General features: G+C 38.7%; 1 protein-coding gene across 1 annotated transcript; it reads left to right on the forward strand.

The window, feature by feature from the left end:
• Nucleotides 1-9,195: 9,195 nt before the first annotated feature.
• On the forward strand, nucleotides 9,196-17,407 carry LOC132707444 (nuclear pore complex protein Nup205). The gene is made up of 7 exons (XM_060679310.1): nucleotides 9,196-9,422; nucleotides 9,475-10,276; nucleotides 10,334-10,843; nucleotides 10,925-11,182; nucleotides 11,936-15,784; nucleotides 17,104-17,228; nucleotides 17,277-17,407. The coding sequence occupies exons 1-7, from the start codon at nucleotides 9,261-9,263 to the stop codon at nucleotides 17,358-17,360; spliced, it is 5,790 nt and encodes a 1,929-aa protein (XP_060535293.1). The 5' UTR covers nucleotides 9,196-9,260; the 3' UTR covers nucleotides 17,361-17,407.
• Nucleotides 17,408-17,501: the final 94 nt, after the last annotated feature.

A 17,501-nucleotide genomic window follows, 5' to 3' on the forward strand; every position in this document is an offset into this window, starting at 1 on the left:
TGCCAATCAATTTATGATCCAAGTGTCTTCTTGGCATTCGGTAATTATTTTTGGTTAATTTTTTACGGAAAAATAGTAGCACTTAGTGTTGGGGCTTGTCAATTGACCACTTCTTAATTGACTAGTCAAATTAGATGACAATGTTTTAAATAACATCTTGCAATTGTAGAGTGTTATCTATCATTATTTAATAATAATTTGTATTTTGTCATAAATTAATATGCGATTGTGATGTCCAATTTACAAATAACCCTCTTCAAGGCATACCCGAATGTGATATTTGGCGATTCGGGGAATCCAAATAAAAATATTGACTCCATTTAGTTATACACTATATATTATAATATAAATAAATATAAATTTCATTGTATTTTTTAAGATTATTGCGGTCAATTGACACAAAAATTGACCGGTTACTTGCCGGAGGTTGTGGGTTCGATTCCCACCGGGAGCTTTGGGTGTATTTGTGTTTGTCCGATTTTAACGACTGGCAAAAAAATGTCTAATTTACTCGTTGATAAATGTAATAACCTAGGCAGCCATCTAAGTAAAGACGCGAGCTCATTGTATAATAGAAAAAAAGTTGACCGGTTAATTCCACAAAGCTAGTGGTGGTTGTGGTTAACTATTTGCAAAAACAATCACAACCCAACTTTCTTAACTCTTTTCCATGCGTCGGGTGCCGAAGGCATTTATTGTTGTCTCAAATTTTCCGCCCAAATCAAATATTTTTTAATTTTATTTTAAAGACCAGGGAAATCTTGAAGAGTTGCAAATGAAAATTGAATGGATACTCTTATTCTCATATGTACGTTTTTTTAAGGTATCGCTTCTTTTGGTCCATAAACCGCTCTAATCCACAGATTCTTAGCATCCTTTGCAGGTGTTTCCGATGGCAACTTTCGACATAATGTCATTCATTGATTTTTGTCACTATGCATGTCACATTATTTTGTATTTGGTAACTCCAGGCAGGGTTGGACTGATTTTATTCAAGTGATTTAAATGAAACTCCTATTTTTTAAAATTGTTTTTTATTCAGACGAACACAAAAAGAACAAAGTAAACATATCACAAATAAAAAATGAAACACAAACTCTTTGAAAAAATTAGACAATTAACATAATAATATATACTTTATGCTTCTGTGTTTTCGTTGTATAGTTTGAACAAAAATACCAATTTTCCCCCTTTTTCTATCTCCATCCTGTTTCTTATATCTGAGTGTAAAAAACCAAAATTGCTGAAAGTTCGTTCCACTCACGCCGAGGAAGCAGTTGCACACAGAAACTGTTTTTTATTGGTAGCTGTTTCCTTTTGAGGGTTCAACCTGTAAGCTATAGTATAGTGATATTTTTCAAAGAAACTTCCACAGGCTACTGTAATACGTTTTATAAATCTTCTGGATTCCTTCTGCATCACTTTTTGTAGAGTCGACCTTGCTAACGTTTCGCCAACCATCCTGTTGGCTTCTTCAGAGCTTGACTAAAACTAGCTCGCATTTTACTCTGTACCTGGTTTTATATTGTTTCAGGGGGGCGAAGCTAAATGAGAGGCATAAACACCATCTCGGATGACTCATTCCCATATTGGTGACAGGCAAAGGCCTGAGTTGCGGTTAAGATTGTTAGGTTGTTTATAGATTTCTATAGACTCTCGGATTTTTCGTTGGTAGAATTTTAGTTTTATCGAATAAACTTTTATGTTCGGTTTCGTGATTATGTTCGGTAACTACTGATGAGTTTATTTGTCTTAATCTTGAGGCTCTTTCATGTTCTTTGAGCCTAGTTAATATTTTTCGTCCGGTCTCTCCCATGTATTCTTTGCCGCATATGCATGGAATGCTGTAAGCTCCTGGCATCTCAAATGGAATTTTGTCTTTGACGGATGGAAAATGTTGAGAGATTTTTGGACTAATAATTTACACATTAAAGATATTAAGCGTTTCATCATAAAATACACTTCACCACAACGTTCCAATGGCAATGAAGCCGAAAGCAATCCCAAACTTGCCACTATTGTCCTTCTTTACATTCAAAACATCACTGAACATACTTAAGTTCTCAAGAAATATAACGTCAAAACCAGATTTACCACTTGCCTAATAAATAATGTAATAAAATTAAATATAGTATATATTTAGATTTCTAATTTTCAATTCCAGCTTTCTAAAGAAAGCATGTGCAGGAAGGCGACGTCCTGTCAAGCTTTTTCTGCATTCCCCGTATATCAGAAACATATCAACTTTTTCTCCATTTGTAAATTGATTAATGTTTTCCATGATTATCCAAATCGATAATCAGATAAAAATGCACCAACTGTCAGAATTTTCAATCATGATGATGAGCCACCTAAGTAATATTTTGTTTTCATAAAAATGTTATATGTTTTTTTTCCTTCCTGTGAGCTTATTTTTTAACTGATTTTGAAAGTTTTGGTGTCAAAATGTTGCAAAAAAAGTACCAGTTTTAAATAGTTTTTGTTCCCACTAGGGTGCTATTTAAAAAAACTAGGTTATCCTAAAAACTAATAGTGTTTACATTAAATGCTATTTGCCATTAGACAAGTAAAGTTTCATTTACAATTTTTCCCATGATCAGGTGACCCAGTAAATAGTATTTATGATGGTCACAGCCTCCTAGACACAAAAACCGTCCTATCCTACGTAGAATGATCGCCTGAATCCGAAAATGGAAAAAAATATGTTGTACCATTAAAAATTCGAAAGTTACTGCCTTTCCGCTCAAACATTCGGCCTATATTGACCCTTCCAGATTTCAAATCGCTAAACTCAAGCCGTTTAAAAGTTACAGTGTTCGCACTTTTTTGTGTGACCCGGTATAAACTGTTTCCTTTATATATTCATTTCTCACTTACCTCAATGGTTTGACTTTTGTCCAAGACAAAAAAGCCCGCTGCTGACACTTCAACCGGATCCACAGCTAGTTGCAACAACCACATTTGTATCTATAAGAACAATGTTTTAGTGGTAACCTTAGATGTGTGTATCAACTTTTTTCTAACATCAGTCCTACTTTGGCTTTCTAGCTTACTCGTGATAATTGTAAATATATAACTGCGCATGCGAAAGTCCGAAAGCTAAAGTGGGATTGGTGTCTGTAGTAATAAATCTTTAAGAATGATTACTGACTGAGATGTATGTAATGTAAAAGAATTTTCTCACCTCAGCCTTGCTTTTCTCGCTCAATGAAGACAAAGGAATTCCTTGAAATAGACGCGTCACCTTGGCGGCCTGGAAAAAAACGTTTTATAGGAAATGGAGTTCTAGTGACGAAGAAAATGACATCAAGCTTTGGTAGATTGTTTTTAGTAAATCTCATAGTTGACATTCTAGCAGGTCTCTGGTAACGAAAGGGCGTATCATTTTTGCCCGTGTTACTATCTTGGGGCCACAGTCGAACGAAGTATAATAGTTAGGTTATATGGCAATGTGCCTGACAAAGAGGATGTATGACGTACACAAAAATATGCAATCTGAGCTAGCGAGACACTGTTGATCGCAAGGGACTTTGAGAACGTTTTTGATCAAAGTTACGACAATGAAAGGTTGTGCAAATCAATGCTAATTTTCAATCTACATTTGGATATGCTGAGGATACGCTAATACTGACAAACAGTTGTGTGAAACTCCACCTCACACAAAACTAAACATAAATTAAACACAAAGTTATTAAACTGACATACTTAGGAAGCACCATTAATGAACCCTGGAACCCGTCCATTAGAATCAGGAAGATGGCGGGGGTTCGGACACCAACAAAGGCCCTGCTTAAATGGATGCAGTCATTTGAAGTGTGAGTTTATGAGTAGTATAGTATATTATATGCATAGTAGTACTACTCGCCGTAAATAAGCAACACGTCAATTTGATCTGCTTTTGTAAAATATGAGCGGCTGCCGAAGATCAGTTGGGTGCAAAGAATGAACGAGGAATTGGAATTAGCCAAGACAATAAAAAAGCAAAAGACGGAATACCTTCGCAAAGCCTACATGATAATAAAAATATTCATTTGGTTGTGCTTAATTTTTAATATTTATTTATTTTTGATAAAGATTGGGTGCTTATAAGCCATTATACCGTTTTTTCTTACTGGATAGTTTATTCCTTCCATCGTTATAGCGTTGAATTGGAAGGGTGGAGAGATGTTGACGATGTACAAACCTCAACAGCAAAATGACAGTGACATCCGAAACCTCGACGTACCTTGTGTTTTATGGCGTGACCAGTTCCAATCATAATCCAGATGTATATGGTATCGACGACAGTCGCCAGAAGCAAAGCAACTGAATTATGGGTTGCGTAAAAGTAGGCGCTTATGTTAACCACGTACACGCACACAATAAACACCCGGTTAAAAGCGATAAACGTGCCGTAACAGTTTCGCAGGGAATGTCTGGCTTCCGACAACAAGTTGTGAAGAATCCTCATCCTCGCCAGCATGTCCTCCTCGAACATCATCGGCGTGTGGCGACAGAAATAGTTACCGCCGAATCCGTTTTCTATTAGGGTTTTGTTGATCTGGTGAAATCCCACCGCGATTTTGAAGGCAAACAGTATACAACTCAACGGAGGAATTATCACCCAAGAGCATATCAAACCAAAGGAAATGCCGCCACCGTCCGAAAGTACGTAAGGGTAGATTTCATTGGCTAGTGCGCGTGAGATGGAAGCGTACATGAACGCAGCTACGGACGTGAGAGTAATGGGCAAAACGACATGGCTCAAGACCTTTTTACACGAGGAACGCTGAGGAACGTTGTTATCTCTTAGCCTGTCGAACGTTTCTATTAGCTGTATCAGTTTGGGAGCGTACCTGGTGTAGACCAGGCAAAGAATAAATGACACTAGCGATCGTACGACCATCAAACCCATAACGTATTTTAATATTATCTCCTCGGTGTCCGTCGAATAGTCCAAATGGAACGGCGATGCGAAAAATATCAACGAAAAACACGAACAGTAAATGAACAAGCTATAAAAGACCGGAAAACTGCATATTTTGTACTTCAGCATAAACGGATCGGAATTCAAGACGTTTTGCAGCGGCAAACACCCGCAGATATTACCGAACAACGCAACGAAACGGAAATATCTGTAAAACGTCATTTTTGTTGTCGGCAGTGAAAACCGCGAAAGCACTGATTTGGAACGGGGAGGTTTGGAAATGTAAGGAATGGTTCGAGTGGCCATATGCCTGGCTAATGCGATTTTTGTGTTGTTTTAATGGCCCCTTAATGTATTTCGGGAAACAACTAGTCTATTTACAATTGATAAAGGGATGTGTGAGTTGCAGAGTTCTCTACTGGAACTGGAACTCTCAAACGTACTCTATATACCGAGTGTCAATGAAATTACTAGCTCTGTAAAAAAATGTATAAATTTGCATTTAGAAATTTTATATAACTAAACACCTTCACATAAAAAGCAATTGAATAGCAGTTCCCATTTGGCCTTTGTTTTCAATGAAACACCCTGTATATTTTTCTACTTTTATATATTTTACGGGTAAATCCAAGTAGGAAATGTTCTTTAACTTTTTTCGATAGCTCTAATAGTTTTGGGTTAAAAAAATTCAATATATAGTTTTTCCTCAGTCCATGTAAAAAAGGAAAAATCAAAAAAACCGAAAAATTAAAAGATAACAGTATTTTTTTTATAGAATACCATTTGATAAACGTGCAAAAAAAACATACTTTCGCTGTAACAGTTGTCCGCAAAAACTTCCAAAAGTCTTGTTTTTATTATTCTCTGTTCAATTTGGAATAAAAAACAATCGAAACAAACATTGAGAGTAACAAATAATAACATAAAAACAATCTCCAACTGACTGACGAGATAATAAATGAAAACACATACTACATATTAGCGAGTGATTACTCTTATGACCTCATTAATTTGATTTATCAGATCGTCCTCAGGTGGCGTTATATAGTTCTTTTTTTGAATGCGGCTACCAGTAAAAAGTCTAATCCAGTTCTCCTCTGGATTTTCATCTAGATGTCTATTAATATCTAGGAAATAAAGAGGTAAATTTCCAACAAAAGGCAGAGAATTGCGAAAAAATTGCTCCAATAAACCGATCGCTTAAAACCCCAACTCAAACATTTAGTCCAAGCCTGTCATGAAAGTCAGCTTCTTACAGATGTTGATGTATTTGACATTGAATTGAAACCATATTTTTTCAACATTTTTCTTGCACTTTCGTGACATTTCATTTACAATATAATTGTTTTTAATTGTTGATGATTTTGATTTTTCAATTGATGCTCCAACCAAGTACTACTCGCCGGAAATAAGCAACACGTCAATTTGATCTGCTCTTGTAAAATAAAATTCTTTAAACTACTATAAATACTCCGCATACTAGATACAAACCAACCAATTGTCAATATTTTCCAATTATTATAAAGCCGGAAGTTCTATTCAATTATTTTATATGTAAAATTTCAAATTTATTCAATTTTTTTATCTCCGGTATTGTTGCGGGACTTTCGGTACAAGAAGTATGTTTAAAATTAAAAAATATATATTATAGATTACGGGATGCAGAGTGTTCAACATTTAAAATATATTTTCGGAACACTAGATAGGAAAATAGTCAAACTAAACAAATTATTAAAATGTAATCCACAATCGTAGATAGGTATTTTAGTGATGCGCCACTGCTTTTTTCATAAATTGCTTGTTTTTAAATAACAGAAGTATAAAAAAAACACACCTTGTCTCACAACTCATAAAAAATATTTAAAAAATCTAAGGCCCAAAAGTACTTTAGAATAACGTATACTTTTAAAATATTATATTGCTCAATATACAGGTATATGGTATGGAAGTGTGGACAGTAACAAAAACACGGCCCAAAACAATTACTGCTTTTGAGATGTAGATGTGAAACGAAGAGGCACACAAACCATAGACTAGAATAGACTGGAACGGCCATTTACCACCATATAACATTAAAAAACTGACATCTCGTATATTATACTATAACTGCGCATAATGCATACTAAAATAGAACTTCTGTATACTTCTGATAGTTCAAGGTAAAAGGGCCCTGGGTGTACAAGACTAAATGATTTAATAATATGGTCTGAAAAAATATTCAAATAACTTTTAACATATCTTATATAAAGAATTATTGCAAAAAATACTTACTTTGCTTTTTATGTTGTGAGAAACTATGGTAGCCATGGCCGAGATAAAGATGTTTATAGAAGTTAAAAACAGCAAATGTTTCTCTCGCGGCATTTCGTACAAGAAAGCCGTCAGATTAATCACCACCGCTCCGATAATAAACATTTTTTCCAAGCTTATAAAAGATCCGAAACACTTGCCCAGCTCCGCGGTTGCCTCGGACAACAAATTGTGCAGGCATCGAAAGCTGCTCAGCTCCTTCTCCATTACCAAACTGTTAAATTTTTGCGCACATAGGGTGTAGTCTCCGAAATACGATTTCTTGACGAGGGTGCGATTGATATGATGAAACCCGGAATATATTTTCGTAGCCAAAAAGAGATAGTACGCGAATGGAATCATGTGCCAAACCGCCAACATTCCAAACACAGTGTCGGCTCCAAATTTTTTCTCGTAGTATACGTCAAACGGATATATTTTTCTCGCCACTTCTCTGGCTTCGATTCCATATCCCAGCAGGAGAAATGTGCCTACCGTCACTGGCAATACGGATTCCTTAAGTATCTGCACGAGGGGCGATCGAATTTTAAATATTAACACATCTTCTGCCCGTTTATCAAAGATATGAAGCAACTGAATCAGCTTGGGCATTCTTTTCCCTTGTACCAGCAGATTTAGGCTAAACGCCACAATCGAGCGGATGATCATAAATGTTACCAGCAGCCACACAAACTTCAAGTCGAAATTGTCCACTTGAAAATGGAATCCCGATACGTAGTACAACGTAAAGGTGAGACCGATTTGAAATGCCATGCAATAGATAAAACTGACACTGAAGATACTGTACTTGAGTTGACACGGATCCGAGGAAAATGCATTCTGAATGGGAAAGCTCCCCACAAGTTTTCCAAAAATTGCTAGAGGCCGAAAGTAAAAATAAAAATACTTCATGGTGAACCGAATATGGGTCTGGAATTAGGTAATACTGAGCAGACAAAATGGAACAAGTCTTATCTAAGCGAAGTGAAGTGAGCCATATGGAGCAAACAAAATAATACATTTTTGCGGTTCATATATATAACACCTGCCAGTATACTGAGTGTTGCCTAACTCAATGTGAATAGATATTTAAAATAAAATTTTAAGAAAACTTCTTATGAACTTATATACACCATGAAATCTCAATTTTTTAAATATATTATGAAAACTTAGAAATAAACTTTCAATAATACTTTGAATATGCTTATGCTTAGGTATGTTCACATCACGAGCGACTTCTCTGCATAATTGTTATTGTAAAAATATTTTTATTTTAAGGAGAACTATTGGACATAAAATAATGCTATGTCAAAACAAAACACCTTCATATTATATTGTACAACATCTGGAGCATTACATACATTATTAATGACTAATTTTTAGGAAGTTTACTATAATGCATGTATATGCACTGTGCAAATACCAATTAATATTAGATATTATGCCGAATGCAAGATGTCATGAAACTTTCAAACCTCCTAGAAAAATGAAAGTTATCGCAAATTTCTACTTAACATCTGAAGGCCATTATTTATCCCAAAAATATTTTTTCTTATCAGTAAAAGTCTTTCTATTGATACCGTCTTTGTTAAAACCCTATATGGAATTGGAATAATGTGTACGGGGTTTCCCCCTTTTTGTTCCCTGTTGTTGTTATTTTGACACGTTGTGCAAACGGTTAGGGACACTCGCCCATTACACACGTCGAGGATTCGCCTAAAAAAGTCTACGTTTATATTATTATTGTATCTTATTATTGGTGTAAAACCTGATGTTATTCAATGAATGTCAGATGACTCGCGGTCGCAGTTGGAGGAGCTGTTTATTTAATATCAATTCAGACTGAAATAAAAAAAAATCTTTAATGGATGCTGGTGAAGAACTAATGACCTTGGTAAGCGTGCCTAGCGTTGTTAAAGTAAGAATAAAAGAAGAAGTATTCTGTGCGAAGGTTAGTTTTTCTCTTCAAGAATGTTATATTTATCTATGGTTTTATAACCGTCAATTAGTTTTGGCCGGTTGTGTTTATGTATATTTTAATTTCTCATATAATTAAGGCAAAATAATGTCATTAAGCGGTGCCGATGACTTATGGAATTCTTATAAAGAGCTAAAAGGTGTCGTTTGGAAATATTTGAACCAAACGCAGGCAGATCTACCCCCGGCTGATTTTGAAAATATTCTCAAGAAGCATAAGCAAAGTTTTTTTGGCTTGTTACAAAATCCTGTGAGTATTCCATTATTATTAACTTCGAGGTTTAGTAACCTGCCAGTTTTAGCCAAAAAATGCCAAAAATCGTGAAGAACTTAAGAAAGGCATGGTTGAGGGTATTATTGTTCGAGGTATAGGTCATCAGATTTTATCAAAAGAATTATTCCAAGAAACGGTTATATTGTCAGATATGTTTGATATCAATGAGTTCATAGCTTTAGATTTGCTGTGCACAGCGCAAATTCAGATGCCTTACTACCCAGGTTTGCCCAGAGGGTTGGTAGCAGTTTTATTGTATTACGATGGGCGTAAAGCACTGTTAACCAGCTTACTATATTTAGTGCAGGCCAGGACTGGTATACAATGGAGTGTGAATATTGACCCTGAACTAGCTCTCTTTATAACCAATTACACTGACCAGTTATTAGAAGGAGGTCTATTTAATAGAATTTTTGAACTATTGAGGACATTAGACCTTAGTAAAGAGTTTGAAAAGTTGCAGCAAAACTTGGCTCTGGGTGGGCCTAAGCACAGAAGACAAGTAACAGATTTATTTAATGATATAAGAAACATCTTGGCAGACATTGTTTTTTCTTGGGCATCCCAGCGGGGGTTGCCGAAAGAGCCCACATTAGCTCTCATTAGCTATTTACGTGAAGTCAAATTAGAAGAAGAATCATCTGGTGTTATTGATGATGTAAACTTGTACCTACAGATGGGGCTGTTGTCTGCCCTTGATTTAAGTATTCTTCACACTAGAGAAGATGGTGAAGAAATTGTTCAATCATTGCCCGTTTTATCTGATCCTAGTTACATATCCGCCATTATTAATGAAATTTTACCAGGAAAACCCAATTGGGTTAGTGAAGGTATTCTGCTTGATGATGTATGAAATAAAGTTGACATTAATGTATTATCTTTTTCAGGCCTCCAGGCCATTTCAACATTTGGCTTATCAGTGTGCGTTGCATCGTTGCATGTTGTACCTCAAAATTATATGTTCCAGGAAGCTATAAATAAGGAAGAAATTTTAATTGATGCCTCTATAGAAATGAATGTTTTTACATTTTTGCATAATATTTTTTTGGAAAACAGCACATTATTCAAAGAACAATTTTTGTACAAACGAATTCACACCCTACTCACAGACTTTCTGGTGTACATGTATCCTAAAGTGAAGGACTTGAGAATGAGGGCAAATGAAATTGCTAGAACGATGCAAGTCTATATTCGCGAGGGCTTAGAGGCACCAGCGACTTTGCCACGTTACTTTGAGTATCTGTTACTCAGCATAGGAAAGTTGTATTCTAACAATATTTTGGAAAATGATTACATGTCCAGTTACTGGAGCCCAATGGAAATCAATCCCAACCAGACAACTAATATTAGAGTTCCTCAAAGATCTGTGTCATTATTTAAGTTTATAAGATTGGCAGGTAAGCATTTATTTAATTTACTTTAAATATTAAGGTGAATAAGGGAGTTGGTTTTTGTGACCATCATAAGTTTCCTTTCAGGGGAAATGCTTCCCTCGACCCTATTCGTGCCATTTATTAAAATGTTGAGCGGTCTATCGTCGTCGCCTCAAACCGCTCGGCACTGTTTCAACATGTTGAAACAGGTGCATTTGAGTCCGACATTGAATTGGGACCACTTCTTTTTATCCTTTTCACAATATTACATTAACCTGAGACAAGAAGCGCCACCGCAGGCAGACACCGTATACAGAAATAGACCTGGTTATCACAAAGGAGTATCTCCTCAAGAACTAGAAGGTAGTGTCACAATTATTGTTTAAGCAAGTTTGGGAATAAGGTTTAATTTTTTTTTAAATGCTCAAATACCTCGGTGTATGTAAGGACAGCATTAACCTTCTTAAGTCTTACCTTAAATCTAGAACGCAGTGGGGGAGGTTGAATTACTTGATAGGGGATTTCCCCAAGGCGCCTAATTTTTTCAGTTTATATAGCCCATTTTTCATTTTTTGTTTAAACTTCTGCAATTCTTATCAGTCTGCAGATGACTAACAATTAAATTATTCCTGATGGTGAAAAAACTAAATATTACCCAGACACAATTGCCGGTCTTTGGTACCCATAGAACTCAGTTCATAAATAACAAAGATTTTAATTTTTGGATTGATAACTAACATCCGTTCAAAATTTCTAACTCAGCTAGAATTCTGGGCCTATATACAGGTACATCTTTTTTTGAGATAAGTCGTTAGTTCTTTTCGTTGTTTCCGGCTAAGGGAAAGCAGGCAGCGGGAAATCTACTCCTTGCACTTGAAGATGTGCCACCTAAATTTATAATTATTGAAAATTTTCCTTAGATACTGACGTTATTTGTACCGACTCGGCATTGGGGTGGTTTCCAGATTTTTTATTTATTTATTTTAAATTCTGATGTCATTTCAATAAAATCCTGTATAATTTGTGTTCAGAAAACGCCAGAGGCGAAGTTTAGTTATAACTAAGGGAGTTCGCGCATATATTAAGAAACTGTCTAAGTTATTTGAAATATTTCAGGCTTACACGCGGTATTGCTCTTAATAAGAACTGTAGCCCAGCATGATGACTTCTCGCGCCTAGCCATGTGCGAACATCCGGGCTGGTCACCTCTGACCATACTTCTGGGCCTCGTCAGCTGTTCCGTGCCGATTCCCCTCAAAGCCGACTTACTGTTGACCTTGGCTGCTTTGTCCAAGAGTACCGAGAACGCCACCCAAATGTGGGAGAACCTCGAAGCTTCTCAAATACTCGTCACGATTCCCACCACGTCCAGTTACGCTCCCAGAGGTATCGAGACCGAATTGGAGGAGATAGAGTCGCGTATGGAAGAATATCCGCTGACCAGAGCGCTGCTGCAGCTCATCGACACGCTGACGAACTTCGGCATACCGAGAACTTTGGGCGCCGGTCCCAGGAAACCTGGCTTTGACCCGTATCTCTCGTTCATCGTCAACTCGGTGTTTCTAAAGTACCATTCCAGGTCATATAGAGACGCGGCGGAGAAGTGGGACGTCGCGTTACTATGCCTGAAGCTTTTCGAGAAGTTCTTGAATCAATACGACCCGAAAGTGTCCGATTTTCCGACGAGTTCGGGGGTGGAGTTTAATTCGCCGCCGGGCTATCACCTGATGGTGCAATTAAATAACAAAACCGAAACGCTGAGCGTCATACTGGACGTTATCGATGACGGGAATCGTTTTTTCGACTCCTACGTATCTTTCAAAGGTCAAGAGCGGGTCAAGGATTGCACCCTCGCGTGCCTCAACATCGTCCATAGGGCGCTCGCGCTGCAACCGAAAATATTCAGCGTGTTGGCGATATCGTCCGCCTCATTGGTGTTGACCAGCATCAACAAGCTATTGTTGACTTTGAACCGGCGTAGCGGCAAACCGGATCATTGTATTAACATCGCCAAGTACGTGACGTATCAGCTGTACTTGCCGAAACACGCCTACGTGGCAGTCAAGATTTTGTGTCACATCACGTCATCGCCCGTCGGTCACAATCAGTTCATGAATATTTTGTTGTCGCTCGAGGATTCGCAAAAGGTCCTCAAAAGTGGATTTTTCGAGTGCCTGGACGCGGTCGGTGACGACGCGGAGACGATAGTTAACTCCAAGAAGGAGACCCTTAAGTTGCTAAAGCAGTGCCTGGGCTACGGTGCGCCTAACTTAACTCACTTCCTCATGGGCTTCGATCTCAAGCGGGACGTATCGAAAACGGAGTTTCAGTATCCGGGCGTGATGGATTTTCCCCGGACGTGCTTGCATTCCCTGCTCTCCCTGTTAGATTCGGCAGTTAACGAGTTCGCGGAGGCCCCGCCCCCGGATCTCTTAGAGTCCGCGTACCATCTTCTCTATCTGCTGGCGACCAACGTGAAAACTAGCGGGCCCGTTTTAAGGTTCGTCCGATTAAACAAGAGCTTCTTCCGCGATCATTTGACGGCGTGCGAAAAGAATCTGCCGAAAGGGGTGCACGAGTCCAGGCAGATCGCGTGGCTGCTGAAGACGTTAGCGATCGAACTGAAGGTGTGCAGCCAGACGAAACAGATTACGTATTTGAAGCACCTGATGGGGTTTTTGACGAACGTACCGCGCGAGGGCGCGGGAGCGGACGACATGTTTTCCCTGATCCAGAAAAGTCTGCTCGAAAGCCGGATCATCACCACGAACGATATTAAGCTGGAAAATTTCATGACCAATCTCATTAAACATTTAGAGTTCAAAGGGCCGTCGGTAGAGGCGCCCGCGTGGGAGTTCTTCGACAACAACGCGTTAAACCAAATCCTAAACGGTTGTCGGAGGAAAGGACCGCCAAAATTGATCGATTTGAAGAAGCTTCATCAGATTTTGTATGACGAGCTAAAGAACCTTCAAGGCACTGCCGCGATCGGCCAAATCCAGGCCATAAATCAGGAAATTCCGAAAGTTTTGAAGTACGCTTTGAACCTGAACAAACAAGCGGAGTACAGTTCCGCGTTGGTCGACTTGGCGGACGCGTGGAGGCAGGTGGCGGAAATTCTCGTCACCCGCATCCCGCCGGAGGTCGTCACCACCAACGAGCAGCAGATCGTGACGCTGAGCTTGGCGCTGAGTCTTTTGAAACGGGTCACCAAAACCGACCTGCTGCCGGACGTGGTGCGGTACGTATCCGGAGCCGTGCTGCTCATGGTGGATAACATGAAGCGTTGCTACTTCCGCGAGCGGAAGTTCAAAAAAATCAAGACCGACATTGATAGCAGTTTCAACATCTTCACCTACTACTTCAGCTCCGTCAAGAACATCATGTTGGACTTGGTGCGGTGGATTATAGTTTCGGATGTCATCGACGGCGAGTTGCGCATCAATTTGTACGCGGCCCTCGTGACGCTGCTGCAAATCGTCAACGTCGAACCGCACCACGACGAGATAAACCTCGACGGCAGTCTCTACGTCAGCAGGTTGGACAGCTCCCGGTACAGCGCGAGAGACAAGGATAACCAACTCAAAATGTCGGCGGACATACTGTCGGCGTTCCCGGAGAAACTCGTCGAGGTCCTTTGCCACGACTGTATAGGAGGTCAAGAGATTTGCAAAATACTCGCCATGTCAGCATACAGCCACCTGATAACCCTATCGGGTAACGTCAATTGGATAATCTACCTCTCCAGTAGGGGATATTTAAAGCATATCATTCAAAGTTTGCTGGATAGCGATCAAGATTTAAAAATCACGCTCGAGCCGCACGCGGAGACGATGAAACCCCTGTACCTTTATCTGGCCAAAATATTGCTCGTGGCGAGGCTGGCGGGGTCAAGAATGGGCGCGGAATTTTTGTTGGAGCAAAAGTTGTTGGGCGTGTTCAGCAATATGACGGTGTTCGGTTACCACCCGGAGGTATCCAAGCACTGGCAAGGCGAGGAGGAGCTTCTGGAAGATTTTCTGCCCAGCGTCGAGCAGCAGTACCTCCAAATCTGGATGCCAACGTTGAACGTCTGCAACGCGATCCTCACCACGTTAGGAACCGAGAATCAATCCGCCGTAGCCCAAGTTATGTACTTTTTATTGAGCCACTTGGACGTGGTGGAGCTCGTGCTCAGATCTGGCCACACGGAACTGTCGCCCATGTGTCTGAAGGAACTAGCGTTGCTGACGTCCGTAATATCGAGAACGGCGAACAACGACTTGATCAACGTGCTGGAGAATCCCAACATTGTGCAGGGCAACAGAGCACATCTTTATCGTATACAGAGACTGATGCTCGCTTTGTTGACCAAGTTTATTTTGTCGGACGACAATGTACGGAAGTTACTCAGTCATTCCAATAATGACAAAAATTCGTTCCAAACATCGGAGAGGTTACTTCACGCCATGCAAGTCGCCGCCAATTTGCTGTGCTACGCCAGAAATATAGTGGCGAATCACGATATAGAGCACGGCGGTGTGGGCGTGGTATTTCTGCCAACGCTTAGCGATCCACTGCTGAACACGCAACAAAACAAATTTGTCGGGAACGGGAGCGAACAAGAATCCAGTTTGGGCGTGGTCGTGCAGCATCTCATAAGTGCAGTGAACTATCAGCATCAGGAGAAAGTGACTTTCGATTTATTGAGTAGAAAAATTAATGAGGTTAAGGACATGAATTCGGTGGACCTCAAGCCTTTCATCGGCGATTCCTTGGACTTGTGCGATTTGGCCATAAAGCGGGAGAAGGCGTACGAGATAGTGGCGGACCGGTTGGAGAAGAAGAAGCAAGAGATGGAGTATTGCGCGTTTATTATCGAGAACGCTTTGTACTTGGTGTGGGCTCATTTGGATTACTATATGCTGCGGGCTATTCCCAAGCCAAAGGCGTATATCCATTCCAATACGAGTATTAGTGTTGACGGTAAGTCGTCGTCTTTAATGATGTAACTAATCTCTTGACAAATGTCGTAGAAGGGCAGCTGAACACGATCAAGCAGTTAAATATGGTGTTTCATTAAAAAATTCAGAAAAAATAGTTTTGGTTAGTTAGACTTTGCATTAATTCACTGTATCAAGGTCCATTTTTAATATCATAAAGAAAGCAGATCATAATAAACATGTTCTTTAAAATATTTTTTACTTTTCCCAATAAGTTGGAAATGGTGACATTTTTTGTATCGACACTCGTGAAAATAATGATATTTTGAGCCAAATATGCCTTGCTACTAACATAACATAAAGTTTAGTTCTCGGAATTTTTATTTCTCTATGGCTCAAGCAGTTTTTGAAATCTACCCAAAACTTTGATTCTAGAGTGTTTCGACATAGCAAATACAGTCGAAACTCTATATAGCGAAATTGAGGGGACTGCTTTAGTTATAGTGTTATGTGTTCTGTAATATTTAATTATTTTATATACATATTTTAACATCTACTTAGGGACATTTTATATAAATATTTAAGAACTACATTTAATATTTCAAATCATCGGTCATTTTCTTCTTCGAGAGGGGCATCTTCCCCATGATACATAAAAAATTTCTCTAGCAGTTTAACTGAATATTGAATTGAATTCTGAGCAGGTAAGTAAGTAAGTCGGCCTACATTCCTTACTTTGTTGCCTGATGTGCCCTTTTTTCTTTCGGTATAGAGAGTGAGAAATTCGTTATACAGAGTGGATTAATACATAGCGTTGTATGGAGACCTAAAAGTACAACAAATTTTGTTTGTAATACAGAGTTTTATGTTATACAGTTTCGCTATAGGGAGTTTTCACTGTACTATTTTTTCACATAATATGTAGAGGGCCTATAATCACGCCATTCCATTAGTTATACCCTTCTATTAATTTTTTTAAAGCTTATGATAGAGTGATGATTCCTAAGTAAAAAGTATGTGTAAAGTGTACATTGATTCTTCCGCAACAATGCTATGTCACAAACGTTTCCTCAGAATTTGAGTGACATTTACTAACGCATATTTTCAATTAATTCAATTGGTTTTTAGATATTTTGAAGACGGTATAAATATAGCACACCTTTTTAACTTACGGCACAACAAGAAAATAGCGAGATTGTAAGGTGTATCTATCGCTCTCTACATATATGACAAAATAGAATGTAATCCAATATTTTTCGCACATTCATTATGGACCACCCTATACAATTGTTTAGAGCCTTTTGATTGATTGATCAGCGCCAGCAAATAATTTTATCCTATACATTTTAAGTCCAATTTTAGCTTCGTTAGCGTCATCCCTAGAGACAACGTGGAAAGTCTCGACTGAAACCATCAGCAACTTGAAGCAGGGTTTGGTGTCGCTATTTAACGACAGCTTCAGCAAGCAGCTTTTGGAAACCGCCCAGGTAAGTGCTTTGAAGGTCTAAGAAGAATTGTGACTTTTGAACTTTCAGGATCGATCGGAGTCGGATAAAGGATTCGTCGAAGCCCTACTAAGGAAAATTAAAAGGCTCGTACAGTTTGTCCCGGTGAAATAGTGACGTTTGCATTTGTTAGTTGTTAATATCATTCTGTAATATATCGAATTTCTTTTCGTAAAACCAGAGTGTATTCCTTTAATAAGCTTGGGTTGCTTCGGTGGGATTGTATTAAAACGCGATGGTGTAATTTTTAAACAC

This window comes from Cylas formicarius, unplaced genomic scaffold (assembly GCF_029955315.1).
Source record: "Cylas formicarius isolate icCylForm1 unplaced genomic scaffold, icCylForm1.1 PGA_scaffold_9__14_contigs__length_23061073, whole genome shotgun sequence".
Taxonomy (NCBI): domain Eukaryota; kingdom Metazoa; phylum Arthropoda; class Insecta; order Coleoptera; family Brentidae; genus Cylas; species Cylas formicarius.

What these genes read in the sequence shown, in the direction of transcription:
- LOC132707444 (XM_060679310.1), top strand. Translation starts at nt 9,261, where the DNA reads ATGTCATTAAGCGGTGCCGATGACTTATGGAATTCTTATAAAGAGCTA. An exon ending in ACCCAATTGGGTTAGTGAAG is followed by an intron (nt 10,277 to 10,333) that starts GTATTCTGCTTG and finishes TATCTTTTTCAG; the next exon opens with GCCTCCAGGCCATTTCAACA. An exon ending in AGCTTTTGGAAACCGCCCAG is followed by an intron (nt 17,229 to 17,276) that starts GTAAGTGCTTTG and finishes TTGAACTTTCAG; the next exon opens with GATCGATCGGAGTCGGATAA.